The sequence below is a fragment of the Engystomops pustulosus genome, chromosome 2 (genome assembly GCF_040894005.1).
Source record: "Engystomops pustulosus chromosome 2, aEngPut4.maternal, whole genome shotgun sequence".
Taxonomy (NCBI): Eukaryota; Metazoa; Chordata; class Amphibia; order Anura; family Leptodactylidae; genus Engystomops; species Engystomops pustulosus.
In genome coordinates, this window is record NC_092412.1 from 209,268,791 (window position 1) to 209,284,828 (window position 16,038).

Consider the following 16,038-nt stretch of genomic DNA (forward strand, 5'->3'; position numbering starts at 1 on the left):
ATACATTCCCATAGACTTATATGGGCCGTACGGAACGTAAATACATGAGAAAATAGGAAATGCTCTCTATTTTTTTAATGTCTCGTTCACATTACGTTGCACAATACAGATATTAAAATGAATGTCCGTATTGCCCAATGTAATGAAACGGGCCAAATGCTACACGTATATACGGCCAAGTTTGTGTGCATGAGGCCTAAAAACCCGTTTTAAAACCAGAAAACCCATTTTAAGCCCCTTCTTTATCAACCATATGTTATTTATCTTATTCAACATCTCATTAGTGACTTTCTTTTGTTTGTTTGTTTGTTCTTTCTCTTACCTGAACTTCTTCTCCAGTAAAAATGCCATCAATGACCAGATAAGTCCAGAATACAGGCCACTCACATTCAATGTTTTCAAATAACTTCAGCTCTGTTGAGTCGTAATGTAATCTTGTAGGATCCTGCCATTATGTAAAATAAATTGGTTATAAGTTCTATCATACTTGACATTTAAATTGTGCAGATTACATCTAAAAACAGGTATAATATACACTGAATAAACTAACACTGTACAGGCAGCCCCTGGGTTACCGGGTTCTGTAGGATTGTTCTTAAGTTCAATTTGTATGTAAGGTGGAACTGTATATTTTATAATTGTAACTCCAGACAAAGTTTTTTTGGTCTCTGTGACAATTGGATTTTAAAAATTTTGGATTGTCATAAGAAGCAGGGTTAATAATGAAGCTTAATTGTCGACACCTTTCATTACTGCTACAGCTGATCAGTGTATCCTGGGACTATAGTACATTAACTTACCAACATCCAGAGGTTGGGGACCACCTGTATACTGTATAGGCTGGCCAAATGTTGTATTCCATAGCAGAAACCTAAAACAATATCTTTCAACATGGGTAGAAGCTCTTTTATAAAGGATCTCTGCAAGGGCCCAGGGGCCTTAAGGCATCTTTTTCCGATGATAAATTATATTTGGAGATGCAGCACTGATTTTTCATTGGGGACGAGTATCTTCAAAGGAAAGCGGTATTAACATATTTGTATTTATGATATTTAACAAGATATGCCATAAATACATATTAGGTGCAGGTCCCACCTTTGGGGCCAAATGTTTCTCTGATACAGGGGACTGCTGAGTGCTTGTTGTGCATGTGCAGCCACTCTCCATTCATTTCTATGGGAGTACATGAAATTGCCAAGCCTCTCTAAAGGGCTATTCCAGGAATACGTATACAGGCAGTCCCCAGGTTACATACAAGATGGGTTCCAGAGATTTGTTCTTAAGTTGAATTTGTATGCAAGTCGAAACTGTATATTTTATAATTGTAGATCCAGACAACATTTTTTTTGCCCCGGTGACAATTGGAGTTTAAAATTTTTTTGCTGTATTGGGACCAAGGATTATCAATAAAGCTTCTGTAACTAAAATATAAGCTAATATGTAATTAGATGTTGTTTAAAGTTTTGGTTCTGTTAGCAGAAAATTCTTGTGGACATAAACTATGATAGAGAATTAAAATGCTACTGGCCCTTTAATCAGTCAATTTATTATATCCCTGTGGAGGAGACACAGGACAAAAGATAGCCACTAATCACAAGTCCACATCACATGTCCTGCACCAACCTGGGCAGGTCACATGATTATCTTTAAGTTTGCCTGTAGTCAGTTGGTTGCATTGCATCTAGTATGGCTGGTGTTATAATGAGACATGATCTCGGTGGGGCAAAGTGCAATGGTGGCAGTAACCCATCATTACTATGGTAACAAAGTAAGGCAGTCTGTTTGATGATCACTGAGAGCAGAGCATGAGAGGGAAGAGCTGTTGCTGACTGAGAGATCATAAGAGTTGTAGTGTCCTGTGGCAGCCATCTTGAAGATAACTCTGCCTACTTTAGAAAAGCCATAACATTTTGTGAATCATAAAAACAAACTATTTCAGCTCCATTTTATGATTAATGTTGTATATTGTTTTTTGTATCAGACGCTCATATTCCCAGAAGACCCCTTTAAGCCTGTACTCTGATTTGTCCATATCTGGTTTACCCTATTAGAGCATATACTGACAGGGGTTACCATGTGATGACTACTTTGAATATAAACCCCATTACATCTTTTAACGTTGCAGTCTAAATTAACGTACACAAATGGCATAGGTCTTACCTCTCTTGGGGTTCTGTAACCATCTCTAAGAAAACGACAGCAGCCATATCTTCCCTTTAAGTAAAAGAGAAATAAATAAAAATGACTAGGGACTGGGGTGTGTAACTAATGATCTTGTCAATGCTTTATTAGAAGCCTCTTCTTACAAGTAGTAGGTAGAAGTTTCCCAGAATTACATATACAATTGCTTGTCAACATGGTTTAGAAAAAAGCAAAAAACAATATTTTTCAAGTGGCGATATAAATAATCAAAAGTATTGGGACTCTAAATTAAGGGGGTTTCCCCTTCTGGGCATTCACATTGAATTAAATTCATTTGCCATACGTAAACATTTCTTCATGTGGATGTTATTAAAAAAATGTTCCTGTGTGAAGATAATTTCTCATAAATGTAGTCATGTTGTCCCATAGAAACGAGATAGCTTCCTCAGATATATACAGTACATACAGTTACTCCTCTGACATTTAATATTCGGAAACTTTTTATTTCCTTGTGCAATCCCTCCAGGGACACAGTCTTGTTTCTAATGGACCAGATGACTACATTTATGAGAAATTATCTTCACACTTGTACATTTTTTAATAACATCTAATTGAAGAAATGTTTATATGGCAGATTAATGAAACTGAATGTGAATGCCCAGACGAGCATATCCCTTTAAGTGTACAAATATGAAAAAGCATATAGCAGGTCAATTTATAAGGAGTATTTTGGTAATCTACAGAATTTATTTTCAGCATTCGTTTGGCACCCATAAATTACTGTCAGCAGAATAGAGAGATTATATGTAATCAGGCAAATACATACAGTACATCTGTGGTGGTTTAGGCAGAAAGTAAACCAATTCAAAACAATTGTGTAGCTTACTAGCAAAAAGTAGACTGCAAATCACAAAACAAGCACATATAGGAACATGGGGGGACATTTACTAGGACTTTTATGCCAGTTTTTTGTGTATAAGTCCTAAAATAATTACTTGAAAATTGCCTATAATTGTCATTATTTTACCCTAACAGCAAGTTAGGTTGAAGGGCGTGATGCGGGCATGGCCGAAGACGGTGTGGGGCATTAATTCCCCTGATCTGCGCACGTGCCATCGCCTGACAACTAGTAAAAGTTTGCAGGCTGGGCACATTTCTACACTGTCGTATGATAAATGTCCTCCATATAGCATAATATGTTCTGACACAAAATCACAAAACAATATTGTCTTCCAAAACTAATGACGCAGCAATCTGGAAATGTCAAGCCAAAAGACGGGCACAGATGTTTCTTTTTCTCTTTTCACAGATCCCCTGCTTCTCTTCCCACAGAGACAATGAAAATCAAACAGAATTAGCACAAGTTACAAGAAGAAAGAACAAACATGAATAAAATGTGCAGAGAGCTTAACTCAGTAGTGTCCGCATATAAAAGCCCTGCACACTTCAGATGTAGAGGACCTACCTGTAACTTTGTGAGGATTTCATTTTTGGTCACGTTAACCATGCTTATGTCCTCCACTGCAAATGCTGGGTATGAAATTATAGACAACAGACCGGCATCAATCTCTTTTGAAGTGGATGCTCTTGGCAGCATGGAGTACAGGATGGACTGTAAAGAGAAGAAAACCTTAGCTACCGTATATATGAGCTTCTGTACAAGAATGGTGGGGTATAAAGACAGCATTGTGCACCAGCGGCACCTGTTATTATTTCAATGAGTCCTATGTTTTGTGTATTTTGCTAATAAACTCCTTATATTGGTCATTTTCAACCACAATAATTTGAATTAAATTCAGATGATTGCAAAATTGTTTAATATAAACTCTCGTGTATCCGCCAGTGTTTTACTGAAAAAATTGTCTAAATTGGCATGTCTAAATTGGTTCAATAATAAAAAATAAACACAAAAGTATATAATTTGAAAATGTAACTAAACTTTTAAACACAATTGCATTAATTACTAGTAAACATACATTTTCAAATAAATATCTTTCTGTGCCCTACTCTCTTTCTCATTAAAAGGGAACCTGTCACCAGATTTTACCCCATTAAACTATTAGACCCCTCATGTAGGGTTCAACATATCCTTTCTAGAATTCCCCCTTTTATGTGCAATCTCACCCGGTTACCTATACAAAAATGTCCCCCGAAGTCTTATGAAAATTAGCTGAAAAGAGTCATATTTGTCTACCTGAGAAGGCTGGTAGATTAATGGGGTAAAACCTGTTGACAGGATCAGTTTTCCTTCTACCTCTGAGTTGTCAGTGGAGTACAGGACAGAAAGCTAATATGTTTAATTATTTAACTCTCCTTAAGGAGCTGAATCATCCAGTGAAATATTCTCTAGGTATAGAAAGAGTTAATCTGTATCCTCTTGTCCTAATCTATATGCTGTGTACAGGACTTTAGACCCCCACAGATCACAAAAACGAGGGATCCAGTCATGCACGGCCGTCTGCTCCATTAGTCTGACAGAGAGACGAGGGGTCTGGCGGAGGTACGTGGGACCCCATCGGACCCCTTGTTTTCGTGATTTGTGGGGGTCTCATTACTGAGACCCCCACTGATCTTCAAGTTAGGACCTATCCTGTGGATAGGGCCTAACTTTTGTTTGTGGGAAAGCCCCTTTAAGTAAGGAACTATTGTGATACAATACATGCTTAATGCTACTTAGGTTTTGATTGTTTGTATCTCTTTTAACAATAACAGCAAAAGTTAAGTTTTAATATTATTTTCTGCTGACTACTTAAGGGTTTTAAAAAAAAAATCAACAATAGACTTTATTCAGTTGAACAAGTAGAGACAAAATATACTTTAAATAGCTTGCATAAGAATTGGTCTCGCATACATAGGCCATAGCAAACCAATGTCCTTAAATTTGAGTGCAAGCAAACAGGTGTATCAATCTGACTGTAGATAGGAACACAATAAAACATAACAAGTAACAAAAAAAAAACCCAAACAAATTACCTCAACATGCACCTGCATCCCACTGCCACCTCAGGGACCATCTGCCACAATACATTCAGTGGAGATGGCAGAGACTACAATAGTAAATTAACTGTGTCCCAGATAGAAAGGAATTTCTTTACAATTTTTCTGTGGATAAATATCCACTTCTTGAGAAGAAGAGCAGCAATAACTGACTTAATCCGGTCATGGATAGTGGGGGGATGGTCAACCATCCAGAATCTGGCTACCGTTTTCCTGGCACAGTACAAGGATTCAATAAGAAAAGCACGGTCTGAGGCAGAATGGAACAGTTCTGGGTCCACCAGGAGTTTGTATAACTTAGGGTTTGCTACACCCATCCAATCGGACAAGAATTCACGAACTTGCTCCCAGTACCCTTTAACCACAGGGCAGGAACAAGGTAGGTGTAGGAAAGTGTGTGAGGTTGCAGAGCACTTAAGGCACAAATTTGGGAAGCGAGACCGAAATGTACTAACTCTGGCAGTTGTTAAATCTGAGACATTATTTCTCCCAGGGGAAAGCATTTTAGGCCCAGAGAAGGCAATGTCCGACTCCTCATCTGTCAGAGGGTCAAGCTCCCTCTCTTAGCATTCCCTTGCCGGGACAGGTGTTTGCTTAATGGGTAAATAAAAGGTCACAGTAAAGACATCAAATAAGGGCACTGTCCGAGGCCTGTGGGAGAAGTAGGGGGATGGGGAAAGGATTGTCTACCAGCTGATCCCCTGGGAACTGAGCATTTGTGGCATGTTAAAGCTGAAGGTATAACAAGTGAAAAGAGTTCGCACTCTTTGATAGGTGACCTCTGAGGTCACCTGAAGGGGCTGGGAGACAGCCTCGACGGTAGAGGCTGAGAGGTCAATAGGAAGAATATGTGATTTGGACCAGTTGATTCTAAGTCCCGAGTGGAGACCGAATTCTGTTATAACGTCCATAAACACATTCACCAAAGGTCCTGACTCCTCCAAGAAAAGTAAGGTATCATCTGCATATAGGCTAACTGTCCTCATTACCTTTCCAACTGTCAGTCCATGAACCCCAGGTGAAAACAGAAGTCTTTCTGCCAATGGTTCCACAGCAATGGATGGCATAAAGGAGAGGGAGAGGGGACACCCCTGGCCACTCCACCGAGTCCAGCGGGACCAAAACCAGTGGCAGTGACCCTACATTATCATGGACCTCCCGGAGATTCAAGAACAGCTTGTGCAGATTTCGGGCAGTGGTCTTTCCTGGCATAAAACCATTTTGGTCAGGGCCAATGATGGACAGGATAATGTAGTTAACTCTGAGCGTCAATACCTTGGTTAGGATTTTAACATCCACTTGAAGCAACAATATAAGTGTATATGATTCACAAAGTACAGGGTCCTTTCCTGGATTGGGGATTATCACCATACATGCCTCAGCCATGGAGTAGGGGAGAGATCCTGCCTCAAATGCTTCACCATATAGTTTGCACAACACAGTGGCCAGAAGGTCAGCGTGCTATGTATAGAATTCGGCCGGTAGGACATCGACTACTACAGGTTTAGTTATGCTTAAAGTGACAAACAAGTCCAGTCATTAAAGGATTAATTATAGAGGAGGACAAAATTCAAGGGCATGACACCATTACAAGAATCCTAAGAACTATAGTCACAGGTCAATATGTAACTAAGCCAGCCCTCAGGACAATACATTATGAAGCTATGCAACTCTTAATGACAGTAGTACTGAACTGTTTTTTTCATAGGATATTCAATACATTTTTTCTTACCTGACAATGCTCTACATCATCGGGCAGAACGTGAATTACTGATCTGGGACCTCCATGTGCACCAAATAGGTCCAATTCATCAATAGCTTCCAGAGCAGCCTGCAAAGACACAGAAAGAGCTGAATTAAACAACTTTATATACAATTTTAAGTAATAAAATAAATAAAAAAATGGAAATTACTTAACTACTTAATTTTAATTGGTTCCAGAACAACCACTGTCAGTTGAAAAGTAACTCAAGACCATAATTTAATTTAAAAAGTGGTATTTTTATGCTATAAAGTTAAAGTAAGTGCACATTCTTCTAGGCTAAAACGGTTTGCACAGGCATTTAAGAAGTGTCTGTGCCCCTATTCTGTCACATGCAGCTTTTAGTGCATTTTCCAAATTTAGCGTAGTTACTAATAAAGAATGGTGGAGTATTTAAAGGGGTATACTCATTTTAGCAAATAAATGTTATTGTTTGTGCTATGAAAATACTTAAGGACATCCGACTTACAGACGAGCCCTAGTTAGAGACGGAACCCTCTGACCTCTGGTGAAACTTTCTGAATGCTTTACTATAGTCCCAGGCTGCAATGCTTAGCTGTAAGGTGTCTGTAATGAAGCTTTATTGATTATCCTTGGTCCCATTACAACAAAAAATGAGGCAAAATTTTTTTTTGCCTGGATCTACAATTATTAAATATACAGTTTTGACTTACATACAAATTCAACTTAAGAACAAACCTCCAGAACCTATCTTGAACGTAACCCGGGGACTGCCTGTACATTCTGTCTCATTTCCTCATGTGTTTCTAGATCTTTGTGTCTTCTTATAGAACTCTTCTATGTTTACTTCCATTGGTTAGAAATCTGACCATGGTCACACAGGTGCACGGCTCATTATCACACACGGCTCTGATTACTGTCTGTGAAATAAAAAGCTGTGCACCTGTGTGACATCACATGACCATTGACAGATTTGTATCCACTGGAAGTAAACACAGTTTTGTAAGTTTTGGATAAAATAACAGCAACAGAGATCTAGAAAACAGTGAGGAATTGATATAGAAAGTAAACTGGAAAAACAGTAAATTACTTTCTATGATGAGGAAACTATAGAGAGATGCTATTACACAACCACTGCAACCAATTCATTAACATCAGCCACATCTAGCCCCCCCAAGCCAAAGGTCCTTCCTCATTTTTTGTAGGGAGTTGCTCCGCATAATTATATTGAAATGAGTCAGCGGCTTCATTGTAATCCTGTGAATGGAGTCAGATGGACTTTGCTGACCTAAGTCAGCGCTGCAGCACCCCCTTCCTCCTCTGTCCTCTGTCTGTAAACACCTCCCTGCACATATGATTCATGCCCCTTTCTTTGCAGCAGCTTAATCAGCTCATTAGACCCAGCTCACTAAGAAGAGCCGGCTCTTCTGGCTCCTGAACGGCTCCCTATTAAAATTATACTAGGGAGCCACAGGCCAGTCAGTCACCGGTCACCACACCACTTTTAACCCGATTTTAAAGGGGGCGTGGTGAGCCAGTTAGGGGTGGGGTTTAGTGAGCCAGCGGGTTTAGGGAGCCGGCTCAGGTCTCCTCCTCTTTGTGCCGGCTTGTTCGCGGACGACCCATCACTAGTAGGTGTATGGAGGAGGCATGCAGGGAGGTGTTTACAAGAGGACAGAGGAGGAAGTGGGTGTTGCAGCCTGACTCGGGTCTCTTAAGAACAATCGGTTGGCTCAATTCACAGGATTACAATGCAGACTGGGGGGTTCATTGTATAATTCACAGGAGCCACTGACTCATCTCAATATAATCATGAAGAGCAACTCACTACTTTAAATGAGGTAGGACCCTCGGTTTGATGGGATAGATGTGTCTGACAGGTTCTCTTTATAGCCTCATGTACATGAATGTTGTTTTTGTCCATATGTTATCCTCCTTTTAACTGATATCACCCTGACCACACCACTGTGGTTTTCATTACTTCATGTGGAGGCTTTAAAATAAGTGTGTCCTATTTCTGCCGGTTTCTGCGGCTTGGGTCTTTTAATAGAAGTCTTTGAAAACATGAAAAATATACACACTATGGGGCTTATTAAGTAAGGGTTGCAGGTCACACTTTCATCTGCTTTTTCAACGTTTTCGGGTTTTGCACGGCTGTGACAGGTATTTAACAGGGGTCTGCCTGGCATTGTGTCACACACAATCTGATTTTGGTGCAGCTGCGCTGGCTTTAATGCGACACAAATTGGGGGGCGTGCTGTCGGACAATGCTCTTACATGCACCAGGAAGAAGAAGTTGAACTCCGTCGAACCTTGGCGGGGAAGCGACACATGCAGGATATCGGGCACACGATCTTAGTGAATGGCGGCAGAGTGCATTATCGTCAGACAATGCACTTTCTTAGGTACTTCGTCAGAGAAGTAAGTAAATGTGCCCCTATATGGATTACACACTGATGACATACGGACCACAAAAATGGACAATGTATAATTACCATGCTGACATGGGTTAAAAGTTTGCTAAATTATTTTTAAGACTAAGATGTCATTGGTCCCGGTTTATCATGAGTGAGGCAAACTGCACTTGTGAAATTTGCATCATGAATGTGCAGCGTGCGCCAGATTATTAAATACTAGCGCACGGGTTACAAGTATCTGCGACACAATTCTGTCAAGTCAATTTATTAAATGTGTGACAAACTCCGACTAAGCACTAACATACCCCTTTTGGTGTACGTTTTGTAGGACACAGTGCAGCCGCAACACAAAACTGGCACAAAAATTTCTTAAATACATCTGCAAGCTCCAAAGACGTTCTTTCTAGTGCAAAGTCAGACAGGAAACTGGCGCTGCCAGAATAACAGATCTGGGCCAGTGTCTGGGCACTTGCTGGGTGCTAGCTTCCCCAAATACAGACATGGAAAAGTATGGTATATTTCTATCAAAAATGGCGTCATGTGTTAGCGTCAAAGGAGAGGATGCTTTGGGATTATGGGGCTATCCAGGGATTCCTAATGAATAGCTCAGGTTTAATACTGGAGCCAGTCTAACTTGAACACTTTGGTGGACAAATCTGCATGTGAATGGGTTGAAAGGGACAACTATAAGTGAAGAAGGAGGTAATAGAAGGTGGGATATATTTATGTTTTGTGTGTTGTAAATGGTTAATGTTATAAAAAAAAAAAAAAATCTGTTAATAAAAAACTATTTAATCAAAGAAATGGCCCTGCATATTGGTTGGTGTGGTGCATTGTTATACATTGAAAATACTGTAACCCATACTGTAACTTGAGATGCCATAATAGAGTATAAGAATTGTCTAAGTACAGGGCATTGGTGAAGCCTGCGAACATCTAGTATTAGTTCATGGAAATCTGTTCTGCAAGTGCGCTGTCCTGATTTAACACACAAATCTGATCCTTCAGCTATCCAGGTCAAATGTCATAAGCGCCAAATAACTTAAACCAGTCTGGCCAGCTGTCACCAGAGACCTCTGCCTGCTCGTCTACAAAACTGCACAACTGTAATTGAGTATTACAGTATATACTCAAGTGTAAGCTGAGTTTTTCAAAAACTATCCGACTTTTAAAAAATATCTTACTTTGGCCATCCCCACGGAGCTCGCATTGAGTTCAGGAATCCCTTGATTTGTTTTGTCTCCTCTTTCCCACATTCCATAATCCTGAGAATAACAAGATAAGAGACAACCATCACAGAGCGAATCAACTTAAAAATAAAAAAGTTCTTTAACAGAACGGAAATATAGGTGAGATATCCTAGCTTTTTCAGGAACTTACGGCAACTTTATAGGCAGCTTCAATATAAAACACAAGATTCTGTATAAAGGCCACTTCGTCCAGGGTAAACACAATGCGGAGACCTGAAGTGCACAAAACTAAACGTGTTAATATTTGAACATACAAAAGAAACACACAAACATACATTGTCCACTAGCCATCACAATGTATTGGAATAATAGGGGTTTCCCTAATAATAACTTTCACATTACCTGAAGCTGTCATCTGTGCCAGACACAGCAGGAACAGTGAGGTAGCATCGACTTGCAGATGTCCCCATTGATCATCACCTACGACAGTACTACATGTAGCCGTGTTGTACTTTGCATGAAGACAATCTTTTGTACTTTGTGTATGTTTAAACTTTTCCACCTTTTCCACCTAAAACACAAAAATGGATCACAATGCAATACTAATAAGCAATAAATGACATAGTGCTTGTATGTAGCAGTATTGTGTTTCATATCATGTTTAATTTCCATACTGTATTCCTGCGTGTTATAGTTTTTTTTTTATCACATCCTAATGATTAAAGGAAATCTACCACTAGGTTGAAGGATTGTAAGCTAAGCACACTGACATACTGGTGTGGGTGCCCTCTAGCAGGATCTGCTCTTCTTTTAGCTTCTTGAGCCCTGTTTTTTATAAAGAAAAGCCTTTGAAAATTATGCAAATGAACGAGGGGGGCTCTGGGATAGGTGTTAATGGAGCCTAGAGTCCCTCAGGCTTGTTTGCATAATGTTTATTGCTTTTTTTCATAAAAACAAGGGCATAAGAAGTTTAAATAATAATAGCAGTTCCTGGTGGGGTGAGGGGGGGGCAGACACTAGTATGTCAGTGTGCTTGGTCTACAATCCTTCATCCTGGTGGTAGATGCCCTTTAAAGTGGTCACCTATGAGGAAGTCTTCCCTCCCATTGCCATAAAATAAAACACTTTGGACGTCATATCACACATGATTATAAAGTGTTAGAAACTATTTTTCTGATCTGTTTTTCTGATTATCTGTCACCATAATTAAAGGCTTGATATAAGATAAGCTACCGAGGAGGAGGGGTCTTTCTAATCCCCAAGTGTTCATTTTGCTGTGCTATGCCATGTGTAGTATCTCTATGCTAACCATTCATAGACATATATTGAAAGTTACCTGTCTGAGCATACAGTGTATGACACCACGCATCAGCTTCACAACACTCTGGAGAAAGAAGCATAACATAGGATTAATAGTTTATGTTTCAATCTGTTCACATTTACTATTAAGCCAAACACTTATTTTATGCAACACTAATGTAACTAACTACAACAGATCCTATTCATCTCAGCAGTATTGCGTCTTGCAGTTTATTTCTTATGGCAAAATACTAGTTGGGATATAAATATTCTGTATCCAATGCTTTCATTCTGTCATTTCCAACTTCAACTGTATCTGCTGAGCCTCTCTCTATGAGCCAGGCGCACACGATGCCGTTATCACGCACAGCATCACGCACATATGGGTCACAGGGAGAGGCCTGTGTATACTAGGTAGAAGAGGAGCAGCGGGACGAGAAGAGGAAGCAGCTGGGTTAGTACTCATTTAATTATTTTTATAATGAGCACTGATAAGGAGGGGATCCTTTTATATGAAAGTGGCGCCTTGCTGAATTTAATATGAGTGTGTGTGTGCGGGGGGATGTGTTATGAATTTATTATGAGTGGGAGGCTGTTATGAATTTGATATGACACAGGGAAGGTTTTATGAATTTTATAGGATACGGGGTTGTTGTTTTTTCTACAAGACGGTTGGGGGGCTTTTATGAGTCTTATATTATGGGGGGCTGCTGTTATTAATTTATATGATGGGAACTGCTGTTATGAATTTGATATAACTGGGGGGGGGCTGTTAACTTTATATGGCAGGATGGCTGCTGTTAATAATTGTATATGACACGGGGGCTACTGTTATGAATTTGATATGACATGGGGGCTGTTATTAATTTTTTATGACATGGGGGGGCTTTTATTAATTTGATAAACGGAGGTGGGCTGCTGTTATTCATTATATATGACAGGGGGTCCCTGTGTATTATTCAATATCTACAGGAGGCAGCATGTGCAGAGTGTTACAGTATATACTCGGTTATAAGCCAACCCGAGTATAACCCGAGACCCCTAATTTTAACACAAAAAAACTGGAAAAACCTATTGACTCGAGTAAAAGCCGAGAGTGGGAAATGCATTGGTCATAGCCTCCCAGTATATAGCCAGCTACTGTAGTATATAGACTGTCATCCCCTGTAGTATATAGCCTCTTAGCCCACTGTAGTGTATTGCCTGCCAGCCCCTGTAGTATATAGCCTGCCAGCCTCCTGTAGTATATAGCCTTGCAGCCCCCTGTAGCATATAGCCTGCCAGCCTCTTGTATACAACCTGCAGGAAAAAAACAAACAGTGTACTCACCTTCCAACGCCCCCCAGCAGGTCCTCTTCAATCCATCGTGACTCCAGCATCGGCTCCGCGTTCCTGCGTGGTCTGTCACAGGCATTGTGATGTCAGCCGCTTGCTGACATCAAAGTGTGTGCCGATGCCGGTGCACATAGTAGAGTGTCAGCGAGCAGCTGACGTCACAATGCCTGCGACAGACCGCGCAGGAACACAGAGCTGATGCCGGAGTCGCGATTGGATTGAAGAGGACCTGCCTGGGGGTGTCGGAGGATGAGTACACTTATTTTTTTTCTTGATTCAAGTATAAGCCGAGTTAGGAGGTTTCAGCACATTTTTGTGCTTAAAAACTCGGGCTTATACACGAGTATATACGGTATTTAGCAGCATGGGACATAGTAGTTATCCAGGAGACACTGGAGCACATATACTAAGGGCCTTGTGCCAGTTTTCTGTCGGACTTTGCACATTCTTTCTAGTGCAAACTGCTTGCACAGGTATTTAAGAAGTGTCTGCACCACATTTGTGTTGCACATGACCCTTTTGTGTTGTGTGCTGCACTAGTCTTCATGCAACACAAATTTCTGCACTGAACGGGGCGATTCCGGGGCTCAGTCTGACCGTGCACCAGATTTAACATGCAAGTCCGACAGAATTGTGTTGCACAATTAAAGGTGCACAAAAAAAAGTCTAATCCTGAATCTGGCGCCCCCTGCACACTGTACAGGCAAACTGCAATATATTTTTAGTGGCACAGTGTGGCAAGGAGCTGACTGTCTGGCAAATCCTGCAGAGTTGGATGGGATAAGTCATTGGGAGGATACATAGCTAATGGAGAATTGTCACCTATGAAGCCCACAAGATACTGGACTTTAAAAGTGCAGAGTATGAATGGATCTTGGGACCTTACACATACATTTATAGTGACAATGACGTGTAAGAGGTAAGTGCACAGATCTCTAACAGTACATTGAGAGTATTAGCTTTCACTGTGAGAAGGCCAGAGGTATCAGTTATTACATATATGAGAGGTGTGAAAACACATAAGTCAATACTGAAGACAGGATGCCAAACATATTTTCTGCTATTGCTGAACATTTATTATAAAGAATTAATTTATACTTAAAGGACACCTGTCATCTCAAAAACGAGTAGCTGCACATACTAATGAAAAACTGTCCCTAGCCCTCTCCCATTATTGCACTGTTAAAATCATAGCTGCAGTGGAACATACCTATAAGATCTGCCACACTGGCACTTAGCGGTCAGATCGCCGGCCCTATCTTCCATCGGTCTGGCTTATTCCTGAGGGGGCTGTCCACTCCCCTATCTTATGTTTCTCCACTCCTCCCACGCTAGATGCTGGTGATGGGCCGGCTCTTCTTAGTGAGCTGGTTCATTAGGCTCAACTCACTGAGAAGAGCCGGCTCTTCTGGCTCCTGAACGGCTCTCTATTAAATATCAGGATAAAGGGGTATAAAGGGGGCGTGGTGAGCCATTTATGGGCGGGGTTTAGTGAACCATTGCCTCAGGTCGCTCAGGAACAAGAGCCAGCTCTTTGTTCCTGCTCATTTGCGTACGATCCATTACTACTAGATGCCCGGCAATCACCACTCCCTGGACTGGACGGGCCACTCATGAATTAGCCGGACCGCTGGTAGATATGGCCGGTGATTGGACCGTTAAGCGTCATCAGTATGTTCCACTGCAGCTAGGATTTTAAGGCCCCTTTCACACTTGCGTTTTTCACGCGTGTTTTCTGCGCGTGCTTTTCTGCGTGGGTCTTTTCAGACTTGCATTTTTTTTCACGCACACACCCGTGTTTTTTTTAACGCACGTTTAAATCTCGACGTGCTCTACTTTTGCAAGTCACGCGCGTGAAAAACACACCATACAAGTCTATGGAGATGCATCAAAAACGCATTGCCCTCTGAGACACTTGCAAGTGCAATGCATTTTTCACGCATCAATTGCCATAGAAAAGATAGAGCTCAGTCCTGAGTCCATTTCACGCGCATTTTCTGCGTGTGAAAAACGCATTGAAATTGCATCAAAAACGCGTGTGAAAAACTGAGACACTCAACAAACTCTGACTGAAAACTGATTGCACTCTGATGCAAAATGTGCGTTTCTCACTGACCAAACCCTGATTGCACCCTGATCAAACTCTGACGTGATCTGCAACGCAAGTGTGGAAGGGGCCTAACAGTGGGATAAATGAAGGAGGGACAGTTTTACATTTATATGTGCAGTAAATCCTTTTTTTTTTTTGAGCCAACAGGTGTCCTTTAAAACAGCAAAAAAGATTTTAAATTTGGTTCACATGAAATTTGGTTCAAATTACAGCACATATTAAACTTAGAACTTATTAAAATGGTTGTGAAACACAAAAAAGGAACAGATTATACAATATAGGATTAAATAATCTGTGTTGATCCATGCATCTGCTAAAGGCAGTCTGACACACAACTCCCAGCACTTGGTAAGACACTTAGTATTATGTGACAGATCTTTGCTGGCTTTCCCTCTTTTTCTGGTACTGATTATGTGGAAGTGCCACAAGGGAGGTACTATTCCCAGAACATGCTCTGGGTATCACTTACTAATTCTTCATAACAGCAAATCCTGTGCCAAATCACAGCTCTTCTTAAAGAAATCTTATACATCCACCATATATTTTCAGCCCAACACATGTTGCAGAATCTTCAGTGAACAATAACTTTGAAGTACTTAAAGCGGACCTGCCAGGGTGATGTGAGACACTAATCCATCCCACAGGTCCTTATGGACCGATGGTTTAGTGACCCAAATCACCCTTTAGCAAGTTCATCTATACCCGGTGTTCCCTGCACCTGTGCAGTAATGCATGGTGCATGCACATTGACGCGGGGATCACCAGAAAAAGGAATGTGTAAAGGTTTTTTATTTTCATAGTGGGCACGTAGGGACTTTCTAATGG

General features: G+C 40.7%; 1 protein-coding gene across 3 annotated transcripts in view; it reads right to left on the minus strand.

Annotated features, from left to right (window-relative positions):
* The window catches only part of PHKA2 (phosphorylase kinase regulatory subunit alpha 2), an 88,639-nt gene that overhangs the window by 48,891 nt on the left and 23,710 nt on the right, over window positions 1-16,038 (minus strand). For all 3 annotated transcript variants that reach the window (XM_072137946.1, XM_072137945.1, XM_072137948.1), the window contains exons 4-11: window positions 11,806-11,853; window positions 10,872-11,040; window positions 10,660-10,742; window positions 10,464-10,544; window positions 6,872-6,970; window positions 3,608-3,754; window positions 2,161-2,214; window positions 323-445 (exon numbers count right to left, since the gene is read on the minus strand). In XM_072137946.1, coding sequence (XP_071994047.1) covers window positions 323-445; window positions 2,161-2,214; window positions 3,608-3,754; window positions 6,872-6,970; window positions 10,464-10,544; window positions 10,660-10,742; window positions 10,872-11,040; window positions 11,806-11,853 — 804 coding nt within the window. The remainder of the gene's footprint in view (window positions 1-322; window positions 446-2,160; window positions 2,215-3,607; window positions 3,755-6,871; window positions 6,971-10,463; window positions 10,545-10,659; window positions 10,743-10,871; window positions 11,041-11,805; window positions 11,854-16,038) is intronic.